This window comes from Microcaecilia unicolor, chromosome 2, assembly GCF_901765095.1.
Source record: "Microcaecilia unicolor chromosome 2, aMicUni1.1, whole genome shotgun sequence".
Taxonomy (NCBI): Eukaryota; Metazoa; Chordata; class Amphibia; order Gymnophiona; family Siphonopidae; genus Microcaecilia; species Microcaecilia unicolor.
In genome coordinates this window covers 130,097,602-130,124,276 of record NC_044032.1, presented here as the reverse complement: position 1 = coordinate 130,124,276, position 26,675 = coordinate 130,097,602, and the positions used below count along the sequence as shown (strand labels likewise).

At 44.1% G+C, this 26,675-nt stretch overlaps 1 protein-coding gene across 1 annotated transcript in view; it reads left to right on the top strand.

The window, feature by feature from the left end:
* Positions 1-26,675, top strand: part of LOC115463101 (baculoviral IAP repeat-containing protein 1-like) — a 93,365-nt gene that overhangs the window by 25,539 nt on the left and 41,151 nt on the right. The window contains exons 4-6 of the mRNA XM_030193313.1: positions 31-112; positions 6,222-6,273; positions 11,648-11,767. Coding sequence (XP_030049173.1) covers positions 31-112; positions 6,222-6,273; positions 11,648-11,767 — 254 coding nt within the window. The remainder of the gene's footprint in view (positions 1-30; positions 113-6,221; positions 6,274-11,647; positions 11,768-26,675) is intronic.

Here is a 26,675-nt window from a genome sequence, read left to right as displayed (position 1 = left end):
TAATCTTCAGACTCTCCATTTGATTTCTAGGTGTGAATTTCTTCACTGCAGGAAATCCCAAAGTGAAATTACAAAATATTTTCAAGATTATTCTGGATTTGCTGGAGTAACGGTAATTTACTGAGTAATTTATTGTGAAAGAATTGGCGCATGTAATTGAGAAGCCAACATACTGAAATGCACTAATGTGTTTCATACCTGTCAACAGCCATTATTGATAAGATTCAAACAAGGCACGCCTGCTGCATGTGCTATGTATGTACATGCAGACACCGTCATAAAAAAGTACCTGTACTTCTTTGAGATACAGCTAAGAGTATGCCCTGCCACAATTTCTATTTGTGATGGGCCTTAACATTAGTTAGGGCTGGTCAAAAAGGTGTTTTTTCATGTTTAGTGACCTCTTTTACCAGCAAGGTTACCTCACCTGGAGAGAAATTAAACTTTCTTAGCTGTGGACCTTTCCTGATAGCCAGAACTGGAAATACTATATACACAACCCCATTATGTAAGTTTTAGACACATAAATGATATACAAGTAATATGCATTATGTGCCCTCAGATCTTGGATTGCAGAAAAGTTTATTTTCTACACAGTGCAGCTATTTCTTAGAATCTATGCTTCCTTTTTTAGTTGTGGTCACTTCAGTTTGTAGCATAATAAGTGAACCCCTAGTTTCCTTATTACAGTTAGGGGGGAAGTTACAAAGCTGTGGTAAAATATGGTATTTGAGCATGACATGGAGGGGCATTTTCGAAAAGGACGTCCAAGTTGCGATTTGGATGTCCTTGCAAAATGATGAAATCCAGGGGCGGGGAAACCCGTATTTTTGAAAACAAGATGGGCGCCCATATTTTGTTTTGAAAATATCATCAGGGACGTCCAAATCCTTAAATTTGGACGTCCCTAGATTTAGATGTTTCTGACTTTCGGCGATTTTCAAAACCAAAGACGTCCATGTCAAAAACATCCTAATGCAAGCCATTTGGGCGTAGGAGGAGCCAACATTTGTAGTGCACTGGTCCCCCTGACATGCCAGGACAGCAACTCGGCACCCTAGGGGGCACTGCAGTGGACTTCATAAAATGCTCCCAGGAACATAGCTCCCTTACCTTGTGTGCTGAGCCCCCCCCCAACCCCCAACTGTACACCACTACCATAGCCCTTACGGGTGAAGGGGGGCACCTAGATGTGGGTTTCTGGTGGGTTTTGGAGGGTTCACTGTTTCCTCCACAAATGTAACAGGTATGGGCCTGGGTCTGCCTGTCTGAAGTGCACTGCAGTACCCACTAAAACTGCTCCTGGGACCTGCATGCGCTGTCATGGACCTGAGTATGACATCTGAGGCTGGCACGACATATTTTTAAAGATGTTTTTTGAGGGTGGGAGGGGGTTAGTGACCACTGGGGGAGTAACGGGAAGTCATCCCTGATTCTCTCCGGTGGTCATCTGGTCATTTTGGTCACCTTTTTGTTCCTTAGTCCTAATAAAAACAGGTCCGGGTAAAAACGTCCAAGTGTTCGTCAGGGACGTCCTTGTTTTTTTCGATTATGAGTCAAGGACATCCAAGTGTTAGGCATGCCAAAGTCCCGCATTCGCTATGCCTCCAACACGCCCCCTTGAACTTTGGCCATCCTTGTGACAGAGTGCAGTTGGAGACATCCTAAATCAGGATTCGATTATACCGATATAGGCGTCTTTGGGAGAAGGACGTCCATCTTCCGATTTATGTTGAAAGATGGATGTCCTCTTTCGAAAATGAGCCCGTAAGTGACTCCCTTGGAAAATGAATAACACAACTTGTGATCAGCCTCACAAGCTGCATTATTCGTGTGTGTGTGTGTGTGTGCTGGGTTCTCCCAGCATGAGCCTGATTGCCTCACTCCCCCACACCTGGTTTGCTTTCTCCTTCTCTAACGTAGTGCTGTCTGGGGTAAGCCTTGCCTTGAGTTGTTTGTTTGTTTAACTTTCTCTCCCTTGGTGTTCCCTTTGTTGTGCTGAGCTTCTGCTCTACCCCTTGTGGTTCTACCTCCCCCTGTCCTTGTATTTTGCTCTTGTTTGTTTGATTTAGTTCTCTTTGTTTGCTGTAGCTGTCTGCAGCGTTCCTTCTCTGGTCTCTGTGTGTCAAGGCAGCTTCCTCTATCTTTGTCTACTGAGTTCTCTGCCCTGTTTTTTCCCTTTAGAAGTTCCTTTTTCCCTTGGGGGTTGTGGGGCCAACTTTGTATATTCCTTAGGTAGTTCTCCCTTTCCCTTTGTATGCTGTATATTCAGACTAGTGTGTTCCCTGTAACATTGTATGCTGTAGGTACAGCCTAGTTCCCTTGTGTTTTGAAAGGTTCAGCCTAGTGTGTATTCCTTGGGTAGTTCTCCCTTTTGTATGCTGTATAGTCAGTCCATTCCCTTGTGGGGACTCCCTGTATTGTTGTATGCTGTAGGTACAGCCTAGTTCCCTTGTGTGCTGAATGGTTCAGCCCAGAGTGTATTCCTATAATTGGTTTCCTTTTTCCTTGAGTGCTGTGTAATATAAGCCTAGTGTTTCCTCTGGGGCTTCCTGTATTCTTGTTCGCATGTGGCACAGCCTTGTATTCCTCTAGAGGCTTCTGCCTCTCACTCTTCCCTTTGTGACTCTACTATGCACTGTGGGCGCTGCTTGTGGCCCAGTTCCGTGTGGAACCCTTTATTCTTTCTCCCATCCTAGAGTGTGAATCGGTTCCCAGTCGGCCGTGAGGCCCGCTTGCTTGGTCTCTGCGTGAGTGGGTTCCTGATTGGCTGTGAGGCCCACCTGAATGCTCTATCTTCTCCTTTCTGGTGGCGCCTGTTGGCTGTTGTGAGTGTGCGGGGTTTGGTGGCTGGGGTAGTGCGTAGGACCTGTTCAGTCCACCCTAGGTCTTGGCCTAAATCCTATACTGGGCCTTAGCCTAGGCTCAAGGGCTCACGTCTGGAATAACAGAACCAGATGTGTCACCAGATAAACGATGTCAGGGTGACAGCTAAGATTTTGCCTATCGCTTCTGGACTCCAAGCCAATGTTTCACAGCTGGCTTCTGGATCAACCATAGCTGACTGCACAAGGTCTTGTAGATAAGATACCTCTGCCCTGCAGCATGTCTGTCATCTCAGGTAGAAGGTTGGCTCAGATGATGAAGCTAGAATGCTGGATGCACACAGTCCTCTCTCAGGAACTAATGTTAATTGAAATTGAAATGCTATAGAGTAATGGTTGTTACTCAGTACAGCACATGCTTGTAGTTCTCGTGAGATTCATCTCTGAGCACCCAGTGCTCATGCCTTCAGAAGTATTTCAATATACCGCATCTTAGATCGTAAGATAATACCCATCAGAGAAAGGCATCTAGAAAACCCAAAAGCTCTCAGCTCTAAAGTCTCTCAGTTAAAGCTAATAGAGAATGAGCACATGTATGCATATCCCAAAGACTATTCTCAGAGTACAAATCTATGATTATATGTTAAGCATCATACCACTTGTAAAATAGTTCTCTGGATAATGTGATGAACTGGTCACACACATTCCCTCAGGATCAATCAGGTAGAGGTGTACATGTGAAAAGGTTATGAGCAATGGCTGAGATGCTGATGGAAAAGACACACCAGGATGGATTTATGGTATCAGATTAGTCTAGACTAGTGTGCATATAATATTGCTGACCAAGGACATAGGCCCCCAAAATATTTTATATAAAGTCCTAGGCCTCATGAGAACACAAGGAACAAAGGCCTATTCAATGTCTTTGTAGAAACAACATGGCCTTGGCAAATTCCATGATGCAGTGTATTAGGAATCCATGGCAGGGTGAGTGTGATGCAGTCATAGTTTGGTTCATAAGCCTAAAATCTAGGTTAAACACACAAACAATGTGGGCAGGTGTTACTTGTACAACCTTAAGTTACCATGGCAGTGATTAACTTGCAGTAGCTCAGTACTGCAAATTAGTCACTCCAGCAGTACAAGAATAACACTGCTTGCGATTAACCTCGCAAGCAGCATTATGTTACCATCTTAGGCGCATGGGGCTGCAAAACCTTGAGTACCACGAGACTGCCAATAGGGGTTGCAGCGTCCATTTGGAGGCCAGACCTGTGACGGGAGCAAGTGGACATTGCTCCTGCCCATAGGACCCCCTAGACCAGCAAGGGATTCCAGGTAGGCCTGGGGGCCCTAAGGGATTGGGAAAAGTGGGGGGCTCGAGCTGGGCCAATTGTTTTTTTTTTATTTTTTGGGGGGGGGGGTCAGGATTGTGAGGAGGGACTGAGGCACCTATTTCCTGTTATGTGGGTCCTGGCTGATATTCAGCCGGGACCTGTATAAGTGTGTTTGGTAAATCCTGGCCGATGACCCGCATAAGCTCTGGTGGCCAGCTTATTTTGAATTATACCCAGATATTCAGTTCCTCTGCCTGGACAAGGTCTGGTATTGAATATCTGGGGATAATTCTGCCTGCAGTTGTCAGCATTAAAAAAAACCCAACAACTTCTGACTGCCTTTGGCTGAATATTGACCAGAACCATTTTTTTCAGACATGGCTCGGGTTACACAACAAAGAAGGAAACATTTGTTTCAACTCAAACCCCATGTTCTTCCAGTTGGAGCTACTTTTTTTCCTATGCTTTCCATGTCGATGTTTGATTACATACCAGGGTGTTAAGTACATTTATTCTGAACCACCTAATTTGAAAGCCTTTTTACTTCATAAGGTTTGAGAATGGGATTCGTTTGAATTCTTTCTTTTGTCCTTTTTTATGAGGAAGAAAGTGTTCTATTTATTAATGTTATTGCTTCTTAGTAGGTTTAAGTAATCTCTTCTGTGTGCCATGGTATATTGATGTATGGGAATATTTGTGTAACTTCTCTTGTACTTGATTGTTCATAGATTTCTGTTGATAATTTGGAAAATTTAATAATTAAAAAAAAACAAAACAGACTGAACATTAGCAGGATCCTTTCCTGTTCCTTGACAGTAATGATTTCTTGATGACTTAGTGGGGGAGGGGGGAGGGGGGCTAATGTTCACAGTATATTACACAACCTGTTGACTGTTTTAATTAGGTTCTGGAACAATCAGGTCAGCTATGTGGGTCTTGTCCCATCCCTCGAACCCCCTCCTTCCCCCTTTCCTTGAGGAAATTGGAAGATGCCAAGATGATTTTCAAAACTTGCAAGCTGGCAGTGCTGATCTCTTTTGTAAGAGCAGATGATCTTTGTAGAGTGAACTAGAAGAAGTGCACAGGAATGACCTAATCTGAATCAGCCTAATATTTAAACGCTGGGGTTGGTATTTGTTTTAAATAGGAGTGGAGGAGTGGCCTAGTGGTTAGAGTGGTGGACTTTGGTTCGATTCCCACTGCAGGCACAGGCAGCTCCTTGTGACTCTGGGCAAGTCACTTAACCCTCCATTGCCTCAGGTACAAATAAGTACCTAAGTCGCATTGAGCCTGCCATGAGTGGGAAAGCGCGGGGTACAAATTAAAAAAAAAATTATTCATGGATATTCAGCACCACTATCCAGATATCAGTGATACTCAGTTTGCAAACCAGATTGCTGCTATCGGGATACGTGAATGGAACACCCATGCTCCTCCCTTGCTCCACCCTGGCACTGTCTGGATAATGCCACAGTGATGATTTGAAGCATATCTAGCCATATTCTGCCATTGAAAATCAACAGATAGTTGTAGGTAGGGGAATTATTTAGATAACAGCAGCCAGTGTCTGGATAATCTCTTTGAATGTCAGAGCCAACAGATTTTATGGGTAGTTTTTAAAATAGCTGTTTTCTCATGGGTAAAGCCTCCTGAAAATTGTGCCCCTCTCCTTTTGTGGGCAAATGTTTTTTTTTACCCATATCAAAACATTTCAGAGGGAAACCCTGTGTGGGGTTTAGCTTTGACAGTGTGTTTGTAGACCCATGGATACAATATAACCACAGTCCTGCAAGTACTACATGTACTTAAAAAATTGCTGTTGGTGGGTCAAATATATATAGTGGAGAATTAGTTTCCATCACCAAGTAGGGGGTGAATGTGCAGCAGAAGGGACTTGATGGCGGCTCCCATAGGTGGTACATACTATAGATTCTTAACGTACATCTAGTGCAATGTGAATTTTAATACAACTGTCTTTGTATTTGTTGAAAACTGATAAAAATGAAACTGGAAGAGCAGTACTTATGGATTCTAATAACTATTTGCATGTATGTCACAGGGGAAACATTTAACAACTCAGCTGATTCGGAACACATCCCAGGCAGAAACAGGTAAAAAATAAAGCTATACCAGAGAAACAAAACAGGCACTCAATTATAAACAATTTGCACATGCAGTTCACTAAACAATGTCTTCTTTCATTAATTGAATAGTTTTTTTTACTTTATCAGATTTTCAATGTTCTGCAGCCTGTAATGCATGTATTAGGTTGTTGTAGAGAAGCCTGAAAACATTCCTGTGCATTTCATGTTCCTCACATTTTACAAGCTTTCCTCTAACACCACTCACAGCCTTTAAGATCACCTGGGATATTCTCATTCTAATTGATAAAAGTCTGATGCAAGAAAACTAGATACCACTGTCAAGGAAAGAACCCAAGAATGGCATTGGCAATGGGATTACTCTATATCAGGTGGAGAGACTCAAGATCCTCACGTCTTGATAAGTTGCCTATCCATATTACATCCTGTGAACTCCGGATGGAAGCTTTCTTTGGCATGATGCAAATGTATGCAGTCCAGTTAGTGGGCTTGAGGGTGACCCCTGCAGTGGCTACAAAACTATTGCTTGTCTGTGGTCAGGCACTTAGCCTCTTCCACCATTCTCTTCTCATGTGTACAGAACAAAGATAAGGGTCCCTGGCAATTGGGTTCTAATTCTCTGGACAAGCATAAACAGCTGGAAATACAACAGTAGAAACTGGCAAGAGTTTATATAAAAATGCTTAGTACTCCCCAGGTGAATAAAATGTATAAAAGCTGAGAAATAAGAATAAAAGACATACAGAGGATAATTTTATAAGGAGTCACCTAGTTTTAGGTACTAGAAATGCATACATATGCTGGCATTTTTGTCAGTAAGAATGTAAATGACCTTTCATATATAAAAGGGGTGTCCTGGTTGTAGGGTGCTCTTCAAGTCTGCAACACACAACAGAAACCAGAGCACAACTGGAGTCCAGAGAAACCTTTATTGAAATAGACCTGATGTGGCCACGTTTAGCAAAACAGGCTATATCAGTGAGGTGAGAAGCTGCTGCTCTGCATTACATTGCTCTTTTTCTCTGATTTTCAAGAGTTGCTATCTGCACTCTTGGATACCTGGAGGGGCATAATCGAATGCGAACGCCCATCTCCATGGGTGTCTATGTCTGAGAACGGGTAGGTGAAGGGGTGGGACAGACTGTATTTTCGAAAAAAAAAAATGGGCGTCCATCTTTTTTTTCGATAATACGGTTTGTGCCGTGCGGATTTGAGCTGGGCAGTATCGTTTTTCAGCGATAATGGAAACCGAAGGCGCCCACCTCAAAAACGAACAAATCCAAGGCATTGGGTCATGGGAGGGGCCAGGATTCGTAGTGGCCCCTTCCAGATAGGAGTATCCCCAGTCATTCCTTCCCCCACCAGTTCCTTAGTGAAAATGGCTGCCAGGACCCTCTGTAGCAGTCTTGAGAGACTGCTGCAGGAGGTTCCGGCAGCCATTTTGATTGAAGAAGAGGGCCAGTAGACCACCAGGGCAGTTAAAGGTATGCCTGTGGAGGGCCTTCGAGTGATGGAAGGATTGGGGGGGGGGGGGGGTGACTGGCCCAGGAGGGCTCGCCATGGTGTGTGTGTGTGGGGGGGGGGGGGGGGGGTTGGTTTCAGCCAAAAATGCACTGACCACTCACATTTTCTGCCAAATCTGAAGCACGACTGAACATGGCTTTTGGGCTGGTTTCGGTGCCAAAACTGAAATTTGGTCAGCCACTACTCTCAACCAGCGTACAATAGCAAAGTAAACAAATTTATTATGTGGCCAGTTATAAGTAGTTACTATGTGCTGTAATCCAAGGGAGGTTATAACTGTTAAAAAGGAGCTGAATAGGGAGGGGTTTGGGTCATCCACATGAATATTCTTGCTACACATGATTAGCAAATGGCGAAAACATCTTATGGGATGTTGTGGTTGCGATTTTAAAACTTTATGGAAAAATTATATTTCTCAAAGGCTTTTGAGTTGGCTATTTCAGGATTAGATACCATAGTTTTGTTTCAGAATGTGAAATAGACAGAGAAAGTAATTGTTTTCAGATGGTGGGAGGTTGGGGTGGGAATATTATTGTGGTGAGCTAATGATGCTCTGGATGTGTGTGAAAGGTCTGTCCTGTCAATACTGGAGTTCTTTTTCTTTCTTTTAATGTTGTTTGTAAACCACTTAGACTGGTTTATGATTTGCAGTATATCAGGTGTCAATAAGCCTAAACCATTAGGGAGTAGAAACCTTATTTGTCATAGCTGGCTATAGTGAGTGTGGTTGTTTATACTGTTTTATCGACATAAGACTACTGAAATGCAGAATTGTTAGGGCTTCCAAAGATGTGGGTTTGACAGATCCAGCTAGTACATAATGCAGCTGCATGGTATGGTTTCTGTTGTGTAGACGAAGTTAAAGTCCGACCGAATTTCAGTTCCAGTGCCAAAACTGGGCCAAAATCCTTTTTTTGCCTGGTTTTTGCTGAAAGGTTATTTTAATTTTTGGTCATGTTTTCGGTTTGGGCTGAAAAATGACTATGTGTTTTCAGTGAAAGCCAAAAAATTATGCTTTGTCCCGTTTGTCTCCCCCCTTCCCCCCTCCCCCCCTGAACAGGAGTTGCCCCTCCTCCAAGAGCCTTCCCCTTCCACCTGTAGGCTCTCCAGGCCTAACTTGAAATCCCTGGTGGTCTAGGGTTATAGTTGGGGCAGGAGCAGTGCCCAATTACTTCTGCCCATTCTGGCTCAGCCTTCAAAATGGCTGTTGCAACTGGACATCACTTCTGCCATAACTACACCATGAGACCACAAAGGATTGTAAGGTAGTCCTGGTGGGGGGCTGGTTTACTCCTTGTATTCTTCTTTTGTATTGCACTTATGATCTTGCACAATAATTTATATGGTAGAGTGTTTCAAGTAAATGCTTTTGATACAAATTTTTAGCAGGAATATAAGTCTGTAAATTTGGGATGATATGTTCCTTAGGGAATAGCCTCTCTGTGGAGTTAAGACATCAACTGTCACTCTGAGTATAGTGCAAAATCAGCCACTGTAAAAACCCCATGGTTTTTAGTTTGTTTTTATTAGCTGCGATCCATGTATGTGGAGGCTATTGTGCTTGGAGACAAAATAGTCTCATTATATAAATTATATTCTGAATTGGATACTGTGGGTTTTAACAGAGGGATGCAGACTGCAAGCGCTGACATTCCCCCAGTGGTTTTCGGTTTCAGCTTTTGGCTGAAACCAGATGATGATTTTTGGCTTCAATTTCAGTTTTGGCCGAAAGCTTTCAGACAGTTTTGGTGGCAGTTTTGGTTTTGGCTGAAACTGAAAAAAGTAGTTTTGGTCAGCCTCTAGAGGTGTGAGAGGCCTAGTGGATAGAGCACTGGCCTTGATATTCGGAGATGGTTAGTTCAAATCCCACTGCTGCTCCTTGTGATCTTGAGCTAGTCACTTAACTCTCCATTGCCTCAGGTACAAACTTAGATTGGGAGCCCTCCAGGGAAAGGGAAATACCCAGTGTACCTGAATATAACTCACCTTGAGCTACTACTAAAAAGGTGTAAACAATCTAAATAAATAAATCTTGAAGGAACTTCTTTGGCTCCCAGTACTGTAGATAACCAGGAGCACTTTTCATAGTTTTAAAGGTTAACAACAAGATCTTAAAAACTATAAAAAGTGCTAATCCTGGTTATCTATATGATAGAAATCTAGGGAGCAATTCTATAAACATAGGTCCCAACATTTATCCCAACTGACTCTGTACAACCCATCTTATCCCCGTCTATATATCTGCACTTGGCCCCTAGGCTACTTGGTAAGCTGTATTGTAGGACACCTGCAGGAGCGAAGGACCGTATGTCACTACTTGGAGGGAAGCACCAAACGAAAGGGGTAGTGAAGGTAGCAGGGCTCTTCTACAGAGAACGAGGAGCCAAAAGATTTAAATATCAAAGTCTTTATTCTTCAAAAACTGATAACTCTTCAAAAACCTGACAGTACTGTGTTTCGGCAAAGTGCCTGCGTCAGGGGCAGGGCCACAGAGAGACTGGGCTGGGCCCGGGGCAAGGCCGCCTCTGGGGCCCTGCCCACGCCGCCCCCCCCCGAGGTCGCCGCCGCTCCCCCCTCCACTCCACCTCCCACAAGGTCGCCACACCACTCCCCCCCCACTCCACTCCACCCCCCCTCGAGTTCGCCCCGCCGCTCCTCCCACTTCACTCTACCCTGAGGTTTCTGCCGCCGCTCCCCCCTCCACCCCCTCCCGAGGTCGCAGCCGCCACTGCTCCCCCCTCCACCCACCCCCCTCCGTCCACCACCGGGCCAGGCCCCTGCATTGAAATCACAACGCCTCTCACCTCCCTGTGAAAGCGCTGCAGGCAGCAGATCGCCTCCCTTTGGCCCTCCTTCCCTCCTTGTGTCCCGCCCTTGCGGAAGTTATGTCAGATGTGGGCGGGACATAGGGAGGGAAGGAGGCCCGAAGGGAGGCGATCTGCTGCCCTGCAGCGCTTTCACACGGAGGTGAGAGGCGCTGTGATTTCAATGCAGGGGGCCCGGCCCGGTGGCAGATGGTCAACGACGGAGGGCGGGTGGGACTGCGGCGCCGGGCCCCCCTTGGAGGCCTGGGCCCAAGGAATTTTGTCCCCCCTGCCACCCCCATCTCGGCAGTTATGGTCAGGGGTCTTAATATGAAATCACTGGTAAAATTTTAAGGGTCAGGATAATCGTCTTTAAAGACGCAAATACCTGATAGACATGCAGTGTATTGTGTACCTTCACTATTCCTTTCTTTTGAAGCTGTATTGTAGAAAAGCTTTAGTATCATAGCTATGTTATTTGAATGTTCTAATGTGTGCTTATTAGATATTATATTTCAGTGCTGTTAAACATGTATATTTTTGATATTGTTTCATGGTAGTCCTACTATTAGGTTTCAATTTGTCGTTTTCAAGTTTACCTCATTTATTGTATTTGTTTATACATGGTCATTTTAATAATGTTGTGCTGTTACAAAATTGTAAGTTTTATGTTAACCTGTACCTGCTGTACACTGCCTTCAGTGAATCTCTTCATAAAGGCAGTTAATAAATCCCAATAAATGAAGTAAATAAATATTTACCTGCATATCTGCTTTTACAGCAAACGCTATTTAGGATTTGGCTCTGAGTGCGCCAGACATCAAAAAAATAATTTGGGTAAAGTGAGCCCTCATTTATGTTTGTTATGCCCAGCGACTAGATACATTCAAATATAAGTGTCTTGGACTTGTCAGCGTTTTATTAATAGTTTACTAGTGTGTTTTCCTTTGACAAAAGAGAGATTTTGGATTGTTCTATTCATTAGGACTAGTGGGGAGTAGAACAGATATGAAAACTTGCACTACTTATTTCATGTCTCTGTTTATTTCTGAAAGATGACCCTGTTTGCAACATCTTTGAGGATGAAGCGGTTCGGTTGGAATCTTTTAACACGTGGTCAGTAGGAACTGGTATCAATATTGAAGCCCTGGCCTTAGCAGGGTTTTTCTACACAGGTTAGTAACTTCTCTTGTGCTAGCATTCTTACTCAGGACATTTAATATGCTTTCATAGCTAACATAGGCGGTCGGTGGCCCAACTGTTTGGGGAGGCTAAAGGGGGTGGAGAATAGGGGTGGTGTCAGGGGTGGGGCTTACATTCATAATTGTCTGACAACACACAGAAAAAAAAATAAGTAAAAGGAAAATAGTCACAATTAATACCTTTTATTACATTTAGATATTAGATAAGTATCATATGTCAAAGAATAAAGTGGTTGCTCAAAGCATATATTAACCAATGTATACTATTACTACTACTACTGCTTATTTCTATAGCGCTACTAGACGTACGCAGCGCTGTACAATTGAACATGAAGAGACAGTCCCTGCTTGACAGAGCTTACAATCTAATTAGGGCAGACAAACAGGACAAACAAGAGATAAGGGAATATTAAGGTGAGGAAGATAAAATAAGGGTTCTGAACAAGTGAATAAGGGTTAGGAGTTAAAAGCAGCATCAAAAAGGTGGGCTTTTAGCTTAGATTTGAAGACAGCCAGAGATGGAGCTTGACGTACCGGCTCAGGAAGTCTATTCCAGGCATATGGTGCAGCAGGATAAAAGGAACGGAGTCTGGAGTTAGCGGTGGAGGAGAAGGGTGCAGATAAGAGAGATTTACCCAGTGAACGGAGTTCCCAGGGAGGAATGTAGGGAGAGATGAGAGTGGAGAGGTATTGAGGAGCTGCAGAGTGAATGCACTTATAGGTCAATAGGAGGAGTTTGAACTGTATGCGGAAACGGATAGGAAGCCAGTGAAGTGACTTGAGGAGAGGGCTAATATGAGGATAACGACCCTGGCGGAATATTAGTCGTGCAGCAGAATTTTGAACATGTTATCAATTATTAAACACTGCTATTTCCATCCATTTCAAGCACTTACCAACACTAAACCGCATACACATCTGTGGAACAATTCAACATCAGATCCTCCAAAATATTCTATAACCGTGTCTGATGTTATGACAAACTAAAATTAAATTAAAGTGTTGATGTCACCTTAGTAAGGCCAACACACAATCCCTCAACCACAAACATTATGCACAAACTTGCGCAAAAACACACTCAGAACCTTACTGTACCGTAACAGCACTAACTCCAAGAACTCAAAGAGCAAGAATATTATGCATGAAAAGGCAGCACTGTAAATATTACACTGGGCAGACCCTAATACACCAATATACCACTCATACAGAAAATACAGACCATCAACAATATGAAACAAGGGATCATAATATCACAATTCCTCATGTACAGCCACAAAACAACCTTTTAGGGTGCTAGTGTTCACAATGATCTTAACAACCAGATAGAGATAAGAGTTTTCAATTTTGGAACAGTATAAGTCATCATAAGAACAAAATATAAGAAAACCAATGGACTGCATTAGGGGCTTATAGCCCATTTAGTTATGTATAAACAAGAGAGATCTGCATGAAACAAAATATTTATTTTTATTTTGACTTATAAAACCTCTCTCTCTCTCTCTCTCTCTGCTCAAACCAACATTGCCCCACTGTCTTGCTCCCCACCACCATCCAACATGTCGCCCCATCTATCTCTCCTCCCTTCATCATCCACTGCATCTCACCCCTCTGTCTCTCCTCCCTCACCAGTCACCATCCAAATTCTGTTCATTTTCTTTTCACTAAAAAAAAGTCTTAAGAATTGCTGAATGAAGCATCTATATATTTTCATAATCGGGTGACCAGGCAGTACCATACTTTAATGTATTGCTAAATCTCCTCCTATGACTCTCATTTACAACCACCCTCTCTTGTTCAGCAAAGCAATAAGAGACCCAAATACTCCTCTCGCTCCCCACCCCAACACTTACCCACTTTATCGATCCGCTACCTCCCTCCCTGGCTCGATTGGTGACTGACTGAAAAGAGCTGCGTGCTGCAACAGTCAGGCTCACAGTCACAGCCCCAGGCTGTGCTGCTGGAATGGACGGTGCAGGAAGTGTGTCACAGGGGGAGGATCCAGCAGAGCCAGAACCACTGGGGAAGGAGCTGCCTTAGGGAGATAGCGAGCAGGCAGCCAGTGAGCAGGCTCAGACGGGGGTGAGCGCCAGGGAGATAGCGAGCAGGCAGCCGGTGAGCAGGCTCAGACGGGGGTGAGCACCAGGGAGATAGCGAGCAGGCAGCCGGTGAGCAGGCTCAGACGGGGGTGAGCACCAGGGAGATAGCGAGCAGGCAGCCGGTGAGCAGGCTCAGATGGGGGTGAGCACCGGCGGAAAATACAAGTTTGTTTCTGGCTGCCCTGGGGCCGAATTCGAGGAGGAGGCAGGCAGGGAAAGTCACAGTTGTAAGCCTCCCCAAACCTCTTATACGGGGAGCCTATGATAGCTAAATTGATTGCATGAGTTAACTCCACTTTCCAGTGGCGATCCTAGGTTGGCTGCCACCCCGGGGGGGGGGGGGGGGTGCAGCAGCGGCGTCCTTCCCCCCAGGGTGCAGCACGACACCCCCCTGGCACAATGATACCCCCCTTCCCGGCGCATCAAGCCCCCCCCACCCCCGGGTACATTCTTGGCTGTTGGAGGGTGCAGAGAGCAGCCGCGCGTCTGTCGGCTCCACTGGTTCCCTGCTCCCTCTGCCCTGGAACAGGAAGTAACCTGTTCCGGGGCTGCTCTCTGCACCCTCCAGCAGCGTGCACCCGGGTAGGACCGCCCCGCCCTTGCTACGCCGCTGCCGCTTTCTGTCTTTATGTGTGAAATGAATTTTGTGGGAGGATTGTGTTGCAATGGCACATTAATCCAGTAGAACATTCCCTAACAAAGAAGAGAATCTTGTTACTAGTGTTGGAAATGTAAATTTAATTTTAAATATAGCTCTCCAATTCTCCAATATGAAGGGATGAATAGGCACAATCCCAACATCCTAACCTACTTTTAAAAGTGGAGGTTGGGTGTGTGTGTGGGGGGAGCTCAGGAACTTAAATATCCAGGCCCACACTAGGTGGATGAAGGCCCAGGAAGTATTCTCACACTGTGTATGTATGAACAAACGCCATACTGTTTTGTGAATTCTGTTTCTTTTAAATAAAGACTTTCTTTTGTTCTGAACCTGCACTGCACTGCACTGGCCTTTTGTAACAAAAGGGGCTTCACCGCTGGTCCAAAACTCAAGCCACTCGCACTGGCTGAGGAGCTCTGGGCCTCACTATATTATTTTTGTAGGGCTAAAGGGTTTAGACCTGCTTCATTCGAGTACAAGCTAGAAAGTTTAATTAGAGCCAGACAGGCTAGGTAGTTTTGTTTTCCTTTAAGCCTCTGTGATTCTTCCGACATGGGCACTACAAGTTGGAGTTGCTTAGCTAAATCTGTGGTCAGGGAAGAGGGTGAAGGTTTTTCCTCACTTAGGGCCCCTTTTACAAAGGTGCACTAGCGTTTTTAGCACATGCGTTAAATATGCATGCGCTAAACACTGGAGATGCCCATATCTTGACAGGAGTAATTCCGTAAATAATCTAGTTGAGCTGGCGCTAGAACGGCATAAGGGGGAAGTCCTTGACACAGCCTAGTAGGCGAAACATGCATGATGGACAGCCTTGAGCCCCCAGTCCGAATATACTTAAGATAAGTGCATTTAATGTATCAATATGAATGTATAGAAGCCGATGAAGAACTTGGTGCTGTTTGAATTGCCAAAAAATAATTATTGGACAATTAAGCACTACTGAGGCAAGACTAGATAGTTTGTGAAAACTGCAATATGAAATAATAAGTTATACAATGTGGCGGGAGAAAAATACGAACTGGGACTGTTAAATTTGATGTGAGTTTGTATGTATGGTCCCCAGTAAGAGAATCACACGTTAACTGCCTTTAATGAGTGGATCATATCTTCCTATGGGCATCTCTAGCATTTAGCGTGCACTAAAAACACTAGCGTGCCTTAGTAAAAGGATCCCTATGATAACTGGTCAGGCAGTTGTTCCAAGAAAAAAAGAATGCAACTTGTATTCCCAGGCTATACACTAGAAAAAAAATGAAAATTTTGTCCACATCGGTTATACTCAACAAAAATGGTTTCAGTTAAATTATTTAGCCTGGAACTCTTATACAAAAAGAAAATACTGAGTTCCTGGCCATGCACTGTCACAGTGTTGAATACAAGCATAAACTTTGCAGAGCAGAAATAGGGTATTTCCACATTTAAATAAAAAACAAATCTGGTACTGGTTTCATATCAATAAAGGCAACGTAATCCCTCTCCAGTAGCAGGCATATTATGAGTCAGTACAAAACCCACTTAGGACCTATAGAACAAATCTACCATTCCATAGTTCAATCTGTCTGATTGATTCATTGTATTTCAGTGGATCTGTCCACTTACTTTTTTCTTGGGATCCGCCTTGAGCCTTTTAGGTAAAGTGGAATAGAAATGACCAGATTAAAGTAGTAAACAAGATAACAGCACTAACAAGGACTTTCCTAGTAAAAGACAGCATTGTAAATATTGCAGTGAGCCCCAGAACATCAATACTTCTGTTGGGAAAATTGAACAAGCTGGATAGCTATAGATCTTTACAGATACTCAATACTAATAGAATACCTAGCCTTGGTTACATATGTAGAACACAGATAGACAGTCTCCATATAAAAGATAAGTGACCACAAACTAAATGTACAAATATATAAACAAATATTTAACCTGAAACCTCAAGAAGCCAGACTGCATGTAGCACATCACCAGAGAAACAGAGAGGCATTTGCTCCTGTACTGTGCAAAATAAAGATAGCAGATGCAAATTCCCAAAACAGATACATTCCAGTCACTAAATGGAAATTATTTTTTCTACCTTTGTTGTCTGGTGATGTATTTTTTTCTTTTCATATTGGTCCTAGTCTCTGGTGGTTCTTTGCTCTATCCTTTTTGCATGCTATTCAGGGCTTCCTGTCCATTTGCTGTTTCTTTTCTCTTCTTGTCTTCTTTACTTCCTCCCCTACAGTCATCTTCAACATTGATTTTCCATATTCAGCTTTCTTCCATTTATTTTTCTGCCAATCAGTCCTCACCAATTTTAGCCCTCTTTCTCACTATCCAGTTTTCAAGCTCCCTCTTTTTACTGCTTCTATCTATAGCTTTCTTTCTCTCCCCTACCGACGTAAGGCATCTCGCCTCTCTCTTCCCTTTCCCTCCATCCATATCAGGCATCTCTGTTTCCAGCACCTCTTCTCTTGTTCCTTCCCCAGCCTTCCCTTCTACCCCCCCCCCCCAAGTCTAGCATCTCCCCTCATGCCCCTTACAGCATTGCCACTGCACCATTACAAGAAAATTGCAGAAACAAACAGCAAACAAAATTTTAAAAAGGAATGAAAAACAAAAAGAAATGAAAGAAAATCAAGTCTGGCCTACCTTTTCCTGCACCCTAAAAACAAATTCTGGGAGCTCCTGGGGCTGGCTAAAGCTTTGTGTTATATGTTTGAATATCTTTATTATCATCCAAAACCACACTTACACAAAAGAAATGAAGCAATACGTGAACTATGCAGCAAAAGCACACAACAACCTCCCCCCCAATCCCATATTAGGAACATAAATATATATAGTAATGGCATAATTACAACTCCAAGTCATTTAAGATGGTGGAGTGTACTCAGTCAAGGTGTCCAAAAATGGCGTCCAGAGTTTAAGAAACCGCTGTTTGGCCGATCACCCTTTTGAGTTGACTGACCAGTCTTTCCATGCGCAATAGTTCATGCATATGACATCTCCATTGTGCCAAGGTCGAGGATTCTGGAAAAATCCATTGCAAAAGTATACAGCATTGTGCTATGAGTAAAGCCTTTCAGAGAAAAAGTCCCATCAAGTGGGGGCCCTCTGCGTAAAGCTTTGTGTTTTAAATGTAACAAAATGAAAAACAAACACAATTTTACCTTTTCCTTTTGTTTTATTTTCAAAATCAAAAGAAATGAAATGGGAAATTATTTAGGTCTCACGCCCTCTGATGCAACATCTTATGTTACAGGAGGCGGGACTGGCAGATGCCAAGCTTGCACATGGTCTACAAAGCCACACACTGCTATTTTCTTGCTGCTATATCTGCCCCATTCTGGTGGTGGTGGTGGTGTGTGTAGGGGGGGGGGGGGGGGTTGTAGGCACCTTTGGGTCATGTAATTACCCAAATTATTTGTTATAGGCTAACTGTCTTGTCTAGAGGATGATTTGCACCTAAGTGTCCCTCAGAGTCTTTGTAACTCTGGTAATAAGGGCAGATAAGGACCACATTCTGGAAATATATATATTATTTATATCTATCTATCTATCTATCTATCTATCTATCTATCTATCTATCTATCTATCATAGGGAAGGATAGATATATTAGTATGGCAAAGCAATAAATAAAATTTAGCACTAAGACTTATCAGTACATAGTAGAAAAGTGAGATACAAGGTGAGTGCAATTAGTAATTATTCCTGAGACATAACTAGCAGTGCTAACCTAAGAACCACATTCCAAAAGTTCCGGACTCAAACTTGGAATCTGGCAATTCTTTCTATCTCGCACCTGGATAATAGGAAGGATAAGTGACCTCACCCTGTAGGCTGCCTAGATCCCTCTGTGTGGCAGGTCTCTCCTTTCCCTCTCAGACTCCAAGCTAAAGTTTCCCAGCCAACTCCTGGACAAGGCCATGTAGATAGTCTGCCTGCTCCACTGTACTTCAGTCTGTGTTTGTTGTGGAAGGCTACCAGCAATGAAGCTGGAATGCACACAGCTCTTCTCCGGAACCATCTTAGTTGAAGCTAAGATGCTACCCAGTACTGGTTCTTACTCAGTACAGCACATATTTATAGTTCAGTTCCTTAAGCCTCTTGGAGGAACTACATCTTGGTTGGTAAAGTGACAGGCATTAGAGGAGGGTGTTTCTGTCTCTCAGGTCAACTCTTAACTGCTCTCAGGTTAATTGTCAAGTGCCCCTCATTTGTCCAGCATGAGTGCATGATATAGAAGCCATTATTTCACAGTTCTTTGATTAGATGAACTGGGCAGACAAAGACTGCTGGCATGAAGTGTGCCTGTGGACAGTAGATGGTGATTGTCATTAGCTTGGCACAGGAATGCTTGTCCTGTAGATAGGGCCGCCGAGAGACTAGGCCGGGCCCGGGGCTTGCCGCCCCGCCTCCGCCCCCCGTCGCTCCCCCCACCGCTGCAGTCCGCGGTCTCACCTGCCTGCCTACACAGCTCCAGGTCCCCTTCATTCAAAGCGGCAGTCGCAGATTGCATCTCTTTGACCTTCCCTCCCTGTGTTCCACCCTCGTCTGATGTAACTTCCGGTTTCCGCGAGGGTGGGACACAGGGAGGGAAGGCCAGAAGAGACGCGATCTGCGACTGCTGCTTTGAATGAAGGGGGTCCGGAGCCGAGGAGGCAGGCAGGTGAGACCGGGGACTGCAGCGCCGGGCCCCCCTTGGAGGCTCGGGCCTGGGGAATTTTGCCCCCCTGCCTCCCCCCTCTCGGTGGCCCTGCCTGTAGATGATATAATGAGGCCTCTGGCCTTGCAGATGGCTCTCCTTATCAGAGCTGGCACTGCTGGTGCCTTACAAGAGATGGTCAGCAAAGATTATCACATACCAGTGTCAATGTAAATCTCACTCTGTAGGTTTCACACCAGAGAGAGACAATTTTATTTATTTATTTTATTTGTAGCATTTGTATCCCACATTTTCCCAACAATTTGCAGGATCAATGTGGCTTACATTTGCCGTAATGGCGGTTGCCATTTCCGGGTAATATAATTACAAATGGTATGTGTTAAGTTGTATACATACATGGTAACATACTTTTAACAGAACATACATGAACAGATCATGGTACAGATATATATCATGTGCATATATATGTTAAGGAAGAATAAATTATGGTAATACATGAAAGTTCCTGAGTAAGAAATTGGAAGAATAAACGTTCCTGAGTACAAAATTGGGTTGTATGTATCATTCTTTAGGTCATCGACTATGGAGAGACCATATTCAACATAGAGATTGAAGTGGTTATGCTTATGTTCCTTGGAATGTCAAATATCCAGTGCTGCAGGAAGTTTTGTAACAACAGTGATGTGCTGGAGTGGGCTCTCACAGGCTCCTGAGAGCCATTTGTTACATTTTTTTTGTTTATATCAACAATTTTTATTGATGATAATAAACATTGTGAACATAATCCATATATTCAAACACTTCGTAAACATAAGAACAGGTCACAATTGCATGTATACATTGTAACTGCATCATCAATATTTTCTAACACCCTTTTTCTCCCCCCCCCCCCCCCCCCCCCCGTTAGCATCATCACATTAATCTTCTTACTTCATGGTGTCTAGTCTTTCCCAATGTTTCAATTATAACAATTTTATTGGTGACACAGAAGAAAGGGGACCCCATTACAGTGGTCAACTTATAACCATACATAGTAAACTCTTCATGTTAAATATCATACAGTGAACATATGCATTTTCCTTTATATTCCCACTCCCCCCCTTATCCTCCCTCCCTCTACCCTCCCCTACTGGACCTATTAACAGTTCAAAATCCTGCTTCTCCCAACTGATGTGAGGGTGTCCCAAAACGGGGATCATGTTTTACAAAATTGGTCTCCCCTTTTTGAAGCCAAGTCTCCCACTCTTTTCTTTTCCAGCATGCAACATTGCATCATAGCTCCTCTCCATTGCGGGACTCCAGGTGGCTCTGGTTGTAACCATAATTGTGTGATTGTTCGTTTGCCCATCAAGGTCGCCCTTTTCAAAAAAGCTTTTAGTCCCTCGGGTGACTTTCCTCGGATGTTGTAAACCTCAAAGAGTTGGCCTGGTGATGGGTGCCATTGTACTTTCCACATCTGAGACACATGATGTCCCAGCGTTATCCAGAATTGAAATACCATTGTGCAGAACCAAAACATATGTCCCAAGGAGGCTCCCACATGTCCGCACTTTGGGCAGTCATCTGTAGCTCTGATGGTCGCTTTAAAGGTTCTATGTGGTGAAATATAGAGCCGTAAAATAAATTTGTATTGCATTTCCTGCCATGCCACGTTCTCTGTCGTCTGGTATACACCTGTCAGACACAGTTTTATTTGCTCAGAGTTGGGTTTCCATCTCAGTTCTTGGTGCCACTGTTGTGATACACTTGTGTAATCTGAAGTCCCCTGCAGGTCTCGAAGGTGGCGATGGAAATAACGGAGTGGTACTTTTAATTGGGCCTCTAGGCCTAGTAGATCATTCATGGAGTCTCATATTTTCTGTGTAAGGTCTGTTGCAGGTAATGACCTAACATAGTGTTTAAGCTGTAGATATTGAAAGTGGTCTTTCTGTCCCAGTCCAAATTCTTCACACAGGACTCTAAAGGGTTTAATATTCCCCGTCTCAGACACCACCTGAAACAAATATTTAATGCCACAAATTTCCCATTTTTTAAACAAAGCGGATCCTCCCCCCTCTGGGAATGCTAAATTACCTTTAATAGGGAGCAGTGGAGTTACTGCTTTATTCCATTTGTACATCCTACCCAGCCATTTCCATGTTTTACGCAGGGGATTTAAAATGTACCCGTACTGTCCCAGTGGTAGGAGTTCCCTTGCTGGAGCATGGAGCCAATAAGCAAAGTCCATTGGGGCTATCAATGTGGTTTCCACACTTGTGCAAGAGAAGAACTCTTTTGCTCGAAACCAATCTGATAGGTGCCGCAGGCCACATGCTATCGTTATAAGTTTTAAATCGAGCAGTCCTAATCCCCCTCCCGAACAGGGCTTCATAAGATTTTTCAAACCTGTGCGTGCCCGTTTACCCTACCACAAGAATACAGTGAGGGTTTTATTGAGCCACCTCTCCTCTTTATATCCCAGTATGGCAGGGATCATCTGGAAGGTGTACGTCCACCTCGGGAAGATGAACATGTTATACATTGCGATTCTCCCTTTCAGGGATAAGGGCAGATCCTGCCAACCATGTAGTATTTCCTTTGTTCTATTTTTCAATGGGCCTATGTTCTCTTTATACAAGTTCGCTAAATCTTTTGGAATAAAGACCCCCAAATACTTAAGGTTACCTTCGGCCCACTGAAAGGGGAATGAGTCTTCCCACCCCTCCTTCACCTCCTCCTGAATCGGGAGGGCTAATGATTTATGTAGGTTTAATTGTAAACCTGAATAGAACCCAAATTCATCTATGACTTCAAGTAATCGTGAAACTGAGGTTTTCGGTTGTGTAAGTGTAAGAAACATATCGTCTGCAAAAGCTAGCACTTTTATCAGTTGCCCATGAAGTGTTACTCCCCGTATGTCTTGGTCTAGCAGAATCGTTCGTAGAAGTGGCTCTAGGTAGAGAAGGAACAGTATGGGGGATAATGGACATCCCTGCCTTGTGCCCCGTTCTACCCGGAAGGGCATAGATCTAGTACCATTAATCAGTATTTGTGCAGTGGTGTTATTATAGAGTGTCTGAATTGCTTTCAGAAACCAGCCACTCAGCCCAATATACTCGAGTACTTGAAACAGGTATTCTCCATTAACTTTATCAAAAGCTTTAGCCGCATCTAGGCTAACTAGTAATAAGGGGTCACCCGTAACTTGTCCATAAGCTACTGTGAGTAGTGCTTTCCGAACTTGTCTTACCGCCTGTCGGCCTTTGACAAATCCCACTTGGTGTTCTCCTATTAGGTATGGAATGTGAGCCATCAGTCTGTTTGCTAGCACTCTGGATAAGATCTTAACATCTACATTGATGAGGGAAATGGGTCTATAGGATTCCACTTGATCTTTTGGTTTACCCGGCTTGGGGATTAATGTTATTAAGGCCTCATTCTCCCTTGATGAAAAGGATCCCCTAGTCACTACTGCCTCAAAGTAATCTACCAAGGCTCCACAAAATTGAGGGGCCAGCATCCTATAGTACTCATTAGAGAAACCATCGAGACCTGGGGCTGAGCCTGGTTGTAGGGTCTTTAATACTTTAAAAACCTCTTGTGCTTCAAGTGGGGCTAGCAGTGCTTGGCGGGCTATTTCTGTTAATTGGGGCATTTTTGCATCTTCTAGGTAGTCTCGGGTCAGGGGACCACGAACCCTATCTTTGGCGCTATACGTTTCCTTAAAGTATTCCTGGAATGTGTTAACTATGTCTTGTAATTTAGTTAGCTTGTCCCCCTTGGAATTCGTTATCACTGGGATAAATCTTTGGGAGGTTTGTGTTTTAGCCACTCTAGCTAGTAGTTTTCCTGATTTATTCCCAAAGCGTTGGAAGTTCAGCCGTTGAGCCATTAATTGCTTCGTGGCTTGCTCATGAATAAGAGAGTTGAGTGCTACCAGGGTTGCTGACATGGAATCTCTGTTATCTGGAGTGGGGTGTGTTATATATTTCCTGTTTGCTTTCCTATAGTCTGCTTCTAGGCGCAAAATGCCCGCCGCTAATCGTTTTTTCCTAGCACTTTGAAACGCTATTACTTCCCCTCTCATAACCGCTTTGGATACTTCCCAGAATAATATAGGTGAGTCACATGAAGAATAATTCGTGTCCTCATACAGTTTCCATTTTCCCAATAGGTGGTCTACAAGTTGTTTGTCTCTGTAGAGATAAGCAGGGAATCTCCAGTGGTTAGTTGTTCTCCCTCCCCCCCTTAGGTCAAGTTCTACCCATATCATACTATGGTCTGAAATTTCCATAGGACCAATAACTGCCTGCTGGACTTTAAAGAACCAAGATTGTGATATGAGGATATAGTCGATTCTAGACCAAGATTGGTGGGCCTTTGACTGATGGGTATAGTCTTTTGTAGTAGGGTGGAGAGAGCGCCACGGGTCAGTTAAATGCAAATGTTTACAGAGTGCAGATATCCCCCTCCCCTTGCTCACCCCTGGAACAGCCACGGGTGATGATCTATCCAAGGACGGGTCCTGCACCTGGTTGAAATCTCCCGCCCACACCCAGGGAGCATCAGTGTACTGCAGCCCTAATGCTATTAAAGACTGAAAGAAACCTGGGTCTTAGGAATTTGGAGCATATATCGCACACAAATAAAAGCTCTGACCTTGATAGTTAACACGAATTAACACTATACGTCCCTCTGAATCTTTGTATATTAGGGCGGTGGTGCAAGGTAACCCCTTACGTACTAGTATTACAACTCCACTCTTCCTATTGCCCGAGGAGGAGAAGTGGCTCTCACCCACCCACTGTTGACAAAGTTTTCCATGTTCAATATCTGATAATTTTGTTTCTTGCAAACATGCAAAATCTATATTGTGTCGCCGTATCTGAGATAGGATCTTATATCTCTTCACTGGCGATGTGATGCCTGAAACATTCCACGACAAGATCTTTACTCCAGAGTGGCTAATGACTCTCCAGTCTTGGGGATACTATCAGTAATATTTCCTGGTTTACCCCCGGGGGCCCAGCCTCTCCCCAGGAGCATGCATGCTGTATTTGGAGACCAAGGTTCAATTTAGCTCTCATGTGATCATAGGTACCAGTAATATCCTCCCCCTTTACCCCACTAATTATCTTCTCAATTACTCCCTTTAGTGTATCCTCCCCCACCCCTATCCCTCCCCTTATCCTCAGGTCTACCCATTCTTTCCACTCCCCTTCTCCCAAGAAATGCCTTGAAAGGGCATTCCCCATCAAGGCCTAGTCACAATGTGCTGAGTGCCCCACTCCCCCCCCCCCCAGACATATCATTATTACCTTTAACCTTTGGCAATTTGAGTTCTCAAAAAATGTCATCAGACCTGGCAAAATGGTCTTATCAAGTACAGAGTCTGCTCACCACAGTTCTTTTGAAGCAAGTTCACGTTGGTGTTGCAGGTGCGTGTAGCTCCTGATTAATAAATTGTGTCGCTGATTGTTCTGAGGTGAAGGCTATCCATTTTCCATCTTTCATGATTTTCAACGTCGCTGGGTACAGGAGCATAAACCGAGTATTTTTATCAATAAGTGAGGAGCAAATCGGATGGAATTTTCGTCTCCTCTCCTGTACACTAGCTGAATAATCCTGGAATATTCTTATTTGGCTGTCCGCGTATCTTAAAGTATCTCTTTTCTGTCGGTACCCCTGTAAAATCTCTTCTTTATGGAGATAGTTGAGAACTTTTATTATGACCACTCTGGGTCTAGACCCCGGTTGACCCGGTCTCCCCAGTCTGTGGGCCCGTTCAATGCAGAGATGGCCTCTGCTGTCTGATATGGCAAATTCCTTAGAGAGCCATGTTTCCAGCACTGTGCCCAGGTTTTTGTCTGGTATAGTTTCAGGCAGGCCCACCAGTCTGCGGTTGCATCGCCTAGTTCTGTTCTCTAGTTCATCTAACTTCTCTGCTTGGATTGTTAGCTGTTGCTTTAAGTTAGATATATCCGGCTCGCGTTGCTGCCATGTGTCTTCCAGGTCTGATACTCGTTTTTCGACCTCTGCCGTTCTGCTTGTTATTTCCGCCAATGTGCCATCTATTTTCCCCAATCGGCCCTCTAATGCAGTGAAACGGGGTTCCAGTGCGGTTCCTACCGCTGTTACCAATTGCGCCAGCTGTCGGGCGGTAAATTCAGCCTCGCCTCGCGGGGATGCGGTCGCCATCTTGGAATCGCTGTTTGCCGCGAGCAGCTTTTCTTTTTCGCTTTTCGAGCTTTTCCTTGTGCTTCCGAGCGGCGTAGGAACGAGATATTGTTCCATGAACCTTCCTCCGTTCTTTTACAGAGTCCGATCGGTTTCTTTGAGTTTTTCTACGGCGGTTTAGGTCGGGGGCGAGCAGGGCACTCGGAGCAGCACAAAAACGCTGTTACTGCTTCCACCGCATCACGTGACTCCCCATTTGTTACATTTTTAAGAATTTTGAGAGCTGGTTGTTAAAGTAGGCCCCCTGTGGCTACTTTAACAACTGGCTCCCAAAACGTGGGCTCGGGCCCCCTCCTGAATTCTCTTTTACTTTGCGGGCAGAGGTGCTGAGCCCCAAGTAAATTGACTGCTGCTGCTCCCCGCTCCTTGTTTCCAGCTCTGAGCAGCAGGCTGGGACTTCTCCTGCATACTGCTCAGAACCAGAAACAAGCAGCAGAGACTGGTGGCAGTCAATTTATTAGTTGGTGGGGCTCAGCATCCCTGCCATCAAAGGTATGCCTACCGTGCCCGCACGAGGGGGGGGGAAGAGTGGCATGCATTCCCCCCCCCCCCAGTCCACCCCTGGCTCTCCAAATTGCAGGGCTGGATATGCCTGGAGAGAGAGCCCGTTGTTAAAAAAATTTACCAGCACACCCCTGTGTAACAGCTATGATATATTATCCTAAAAAGATAGTTTCTGGCCTAGTCAAAGTTTGGTTCATAGGCCTCAGTTAGGCAATGCAGCCCTTATGCATATAAATAGATATGAATTTCAGCAAATCTGTAAACAATTTTTTAACAGGATCTTCAGAGTTCACAGCATCAATGTTGCTTAAACTGCACATTGCTGCTCTGACTTAGTTCAGTTTAAGCAACATTGATGCCGTGATCTATGAAGATCCTGTTAAAAAATTGTTTACAGATTTGCTGAAATTGATATCAGGAGTGGAGGAGTGGCCTAGTGGTTAGGGTGGTGGACTTTGGTCCTGGGGAACTGAGGAACTGAGTTCGATTTCCACTTCAGGCACAGGCAGCTCCTTGTGACTCTGGGCAAGTCACTTAACCCTCCATTGCCCCATGTAACCCGCATTGAGCCTGCCATGAGTGGGAAAGTGCGGGGTACAAATGTAATAAAAATAAAATAAATATGAATGAATTAGCAGATATATTTACAGTTGTTCTTGCATAGCATATAAGAATACAGTTGCCTGCAATAATAATTAAAGTTACAAGATGTATTAATGGTCCCTGCACATTAAATATTACAGTCCTACCTACAAATAGGTATT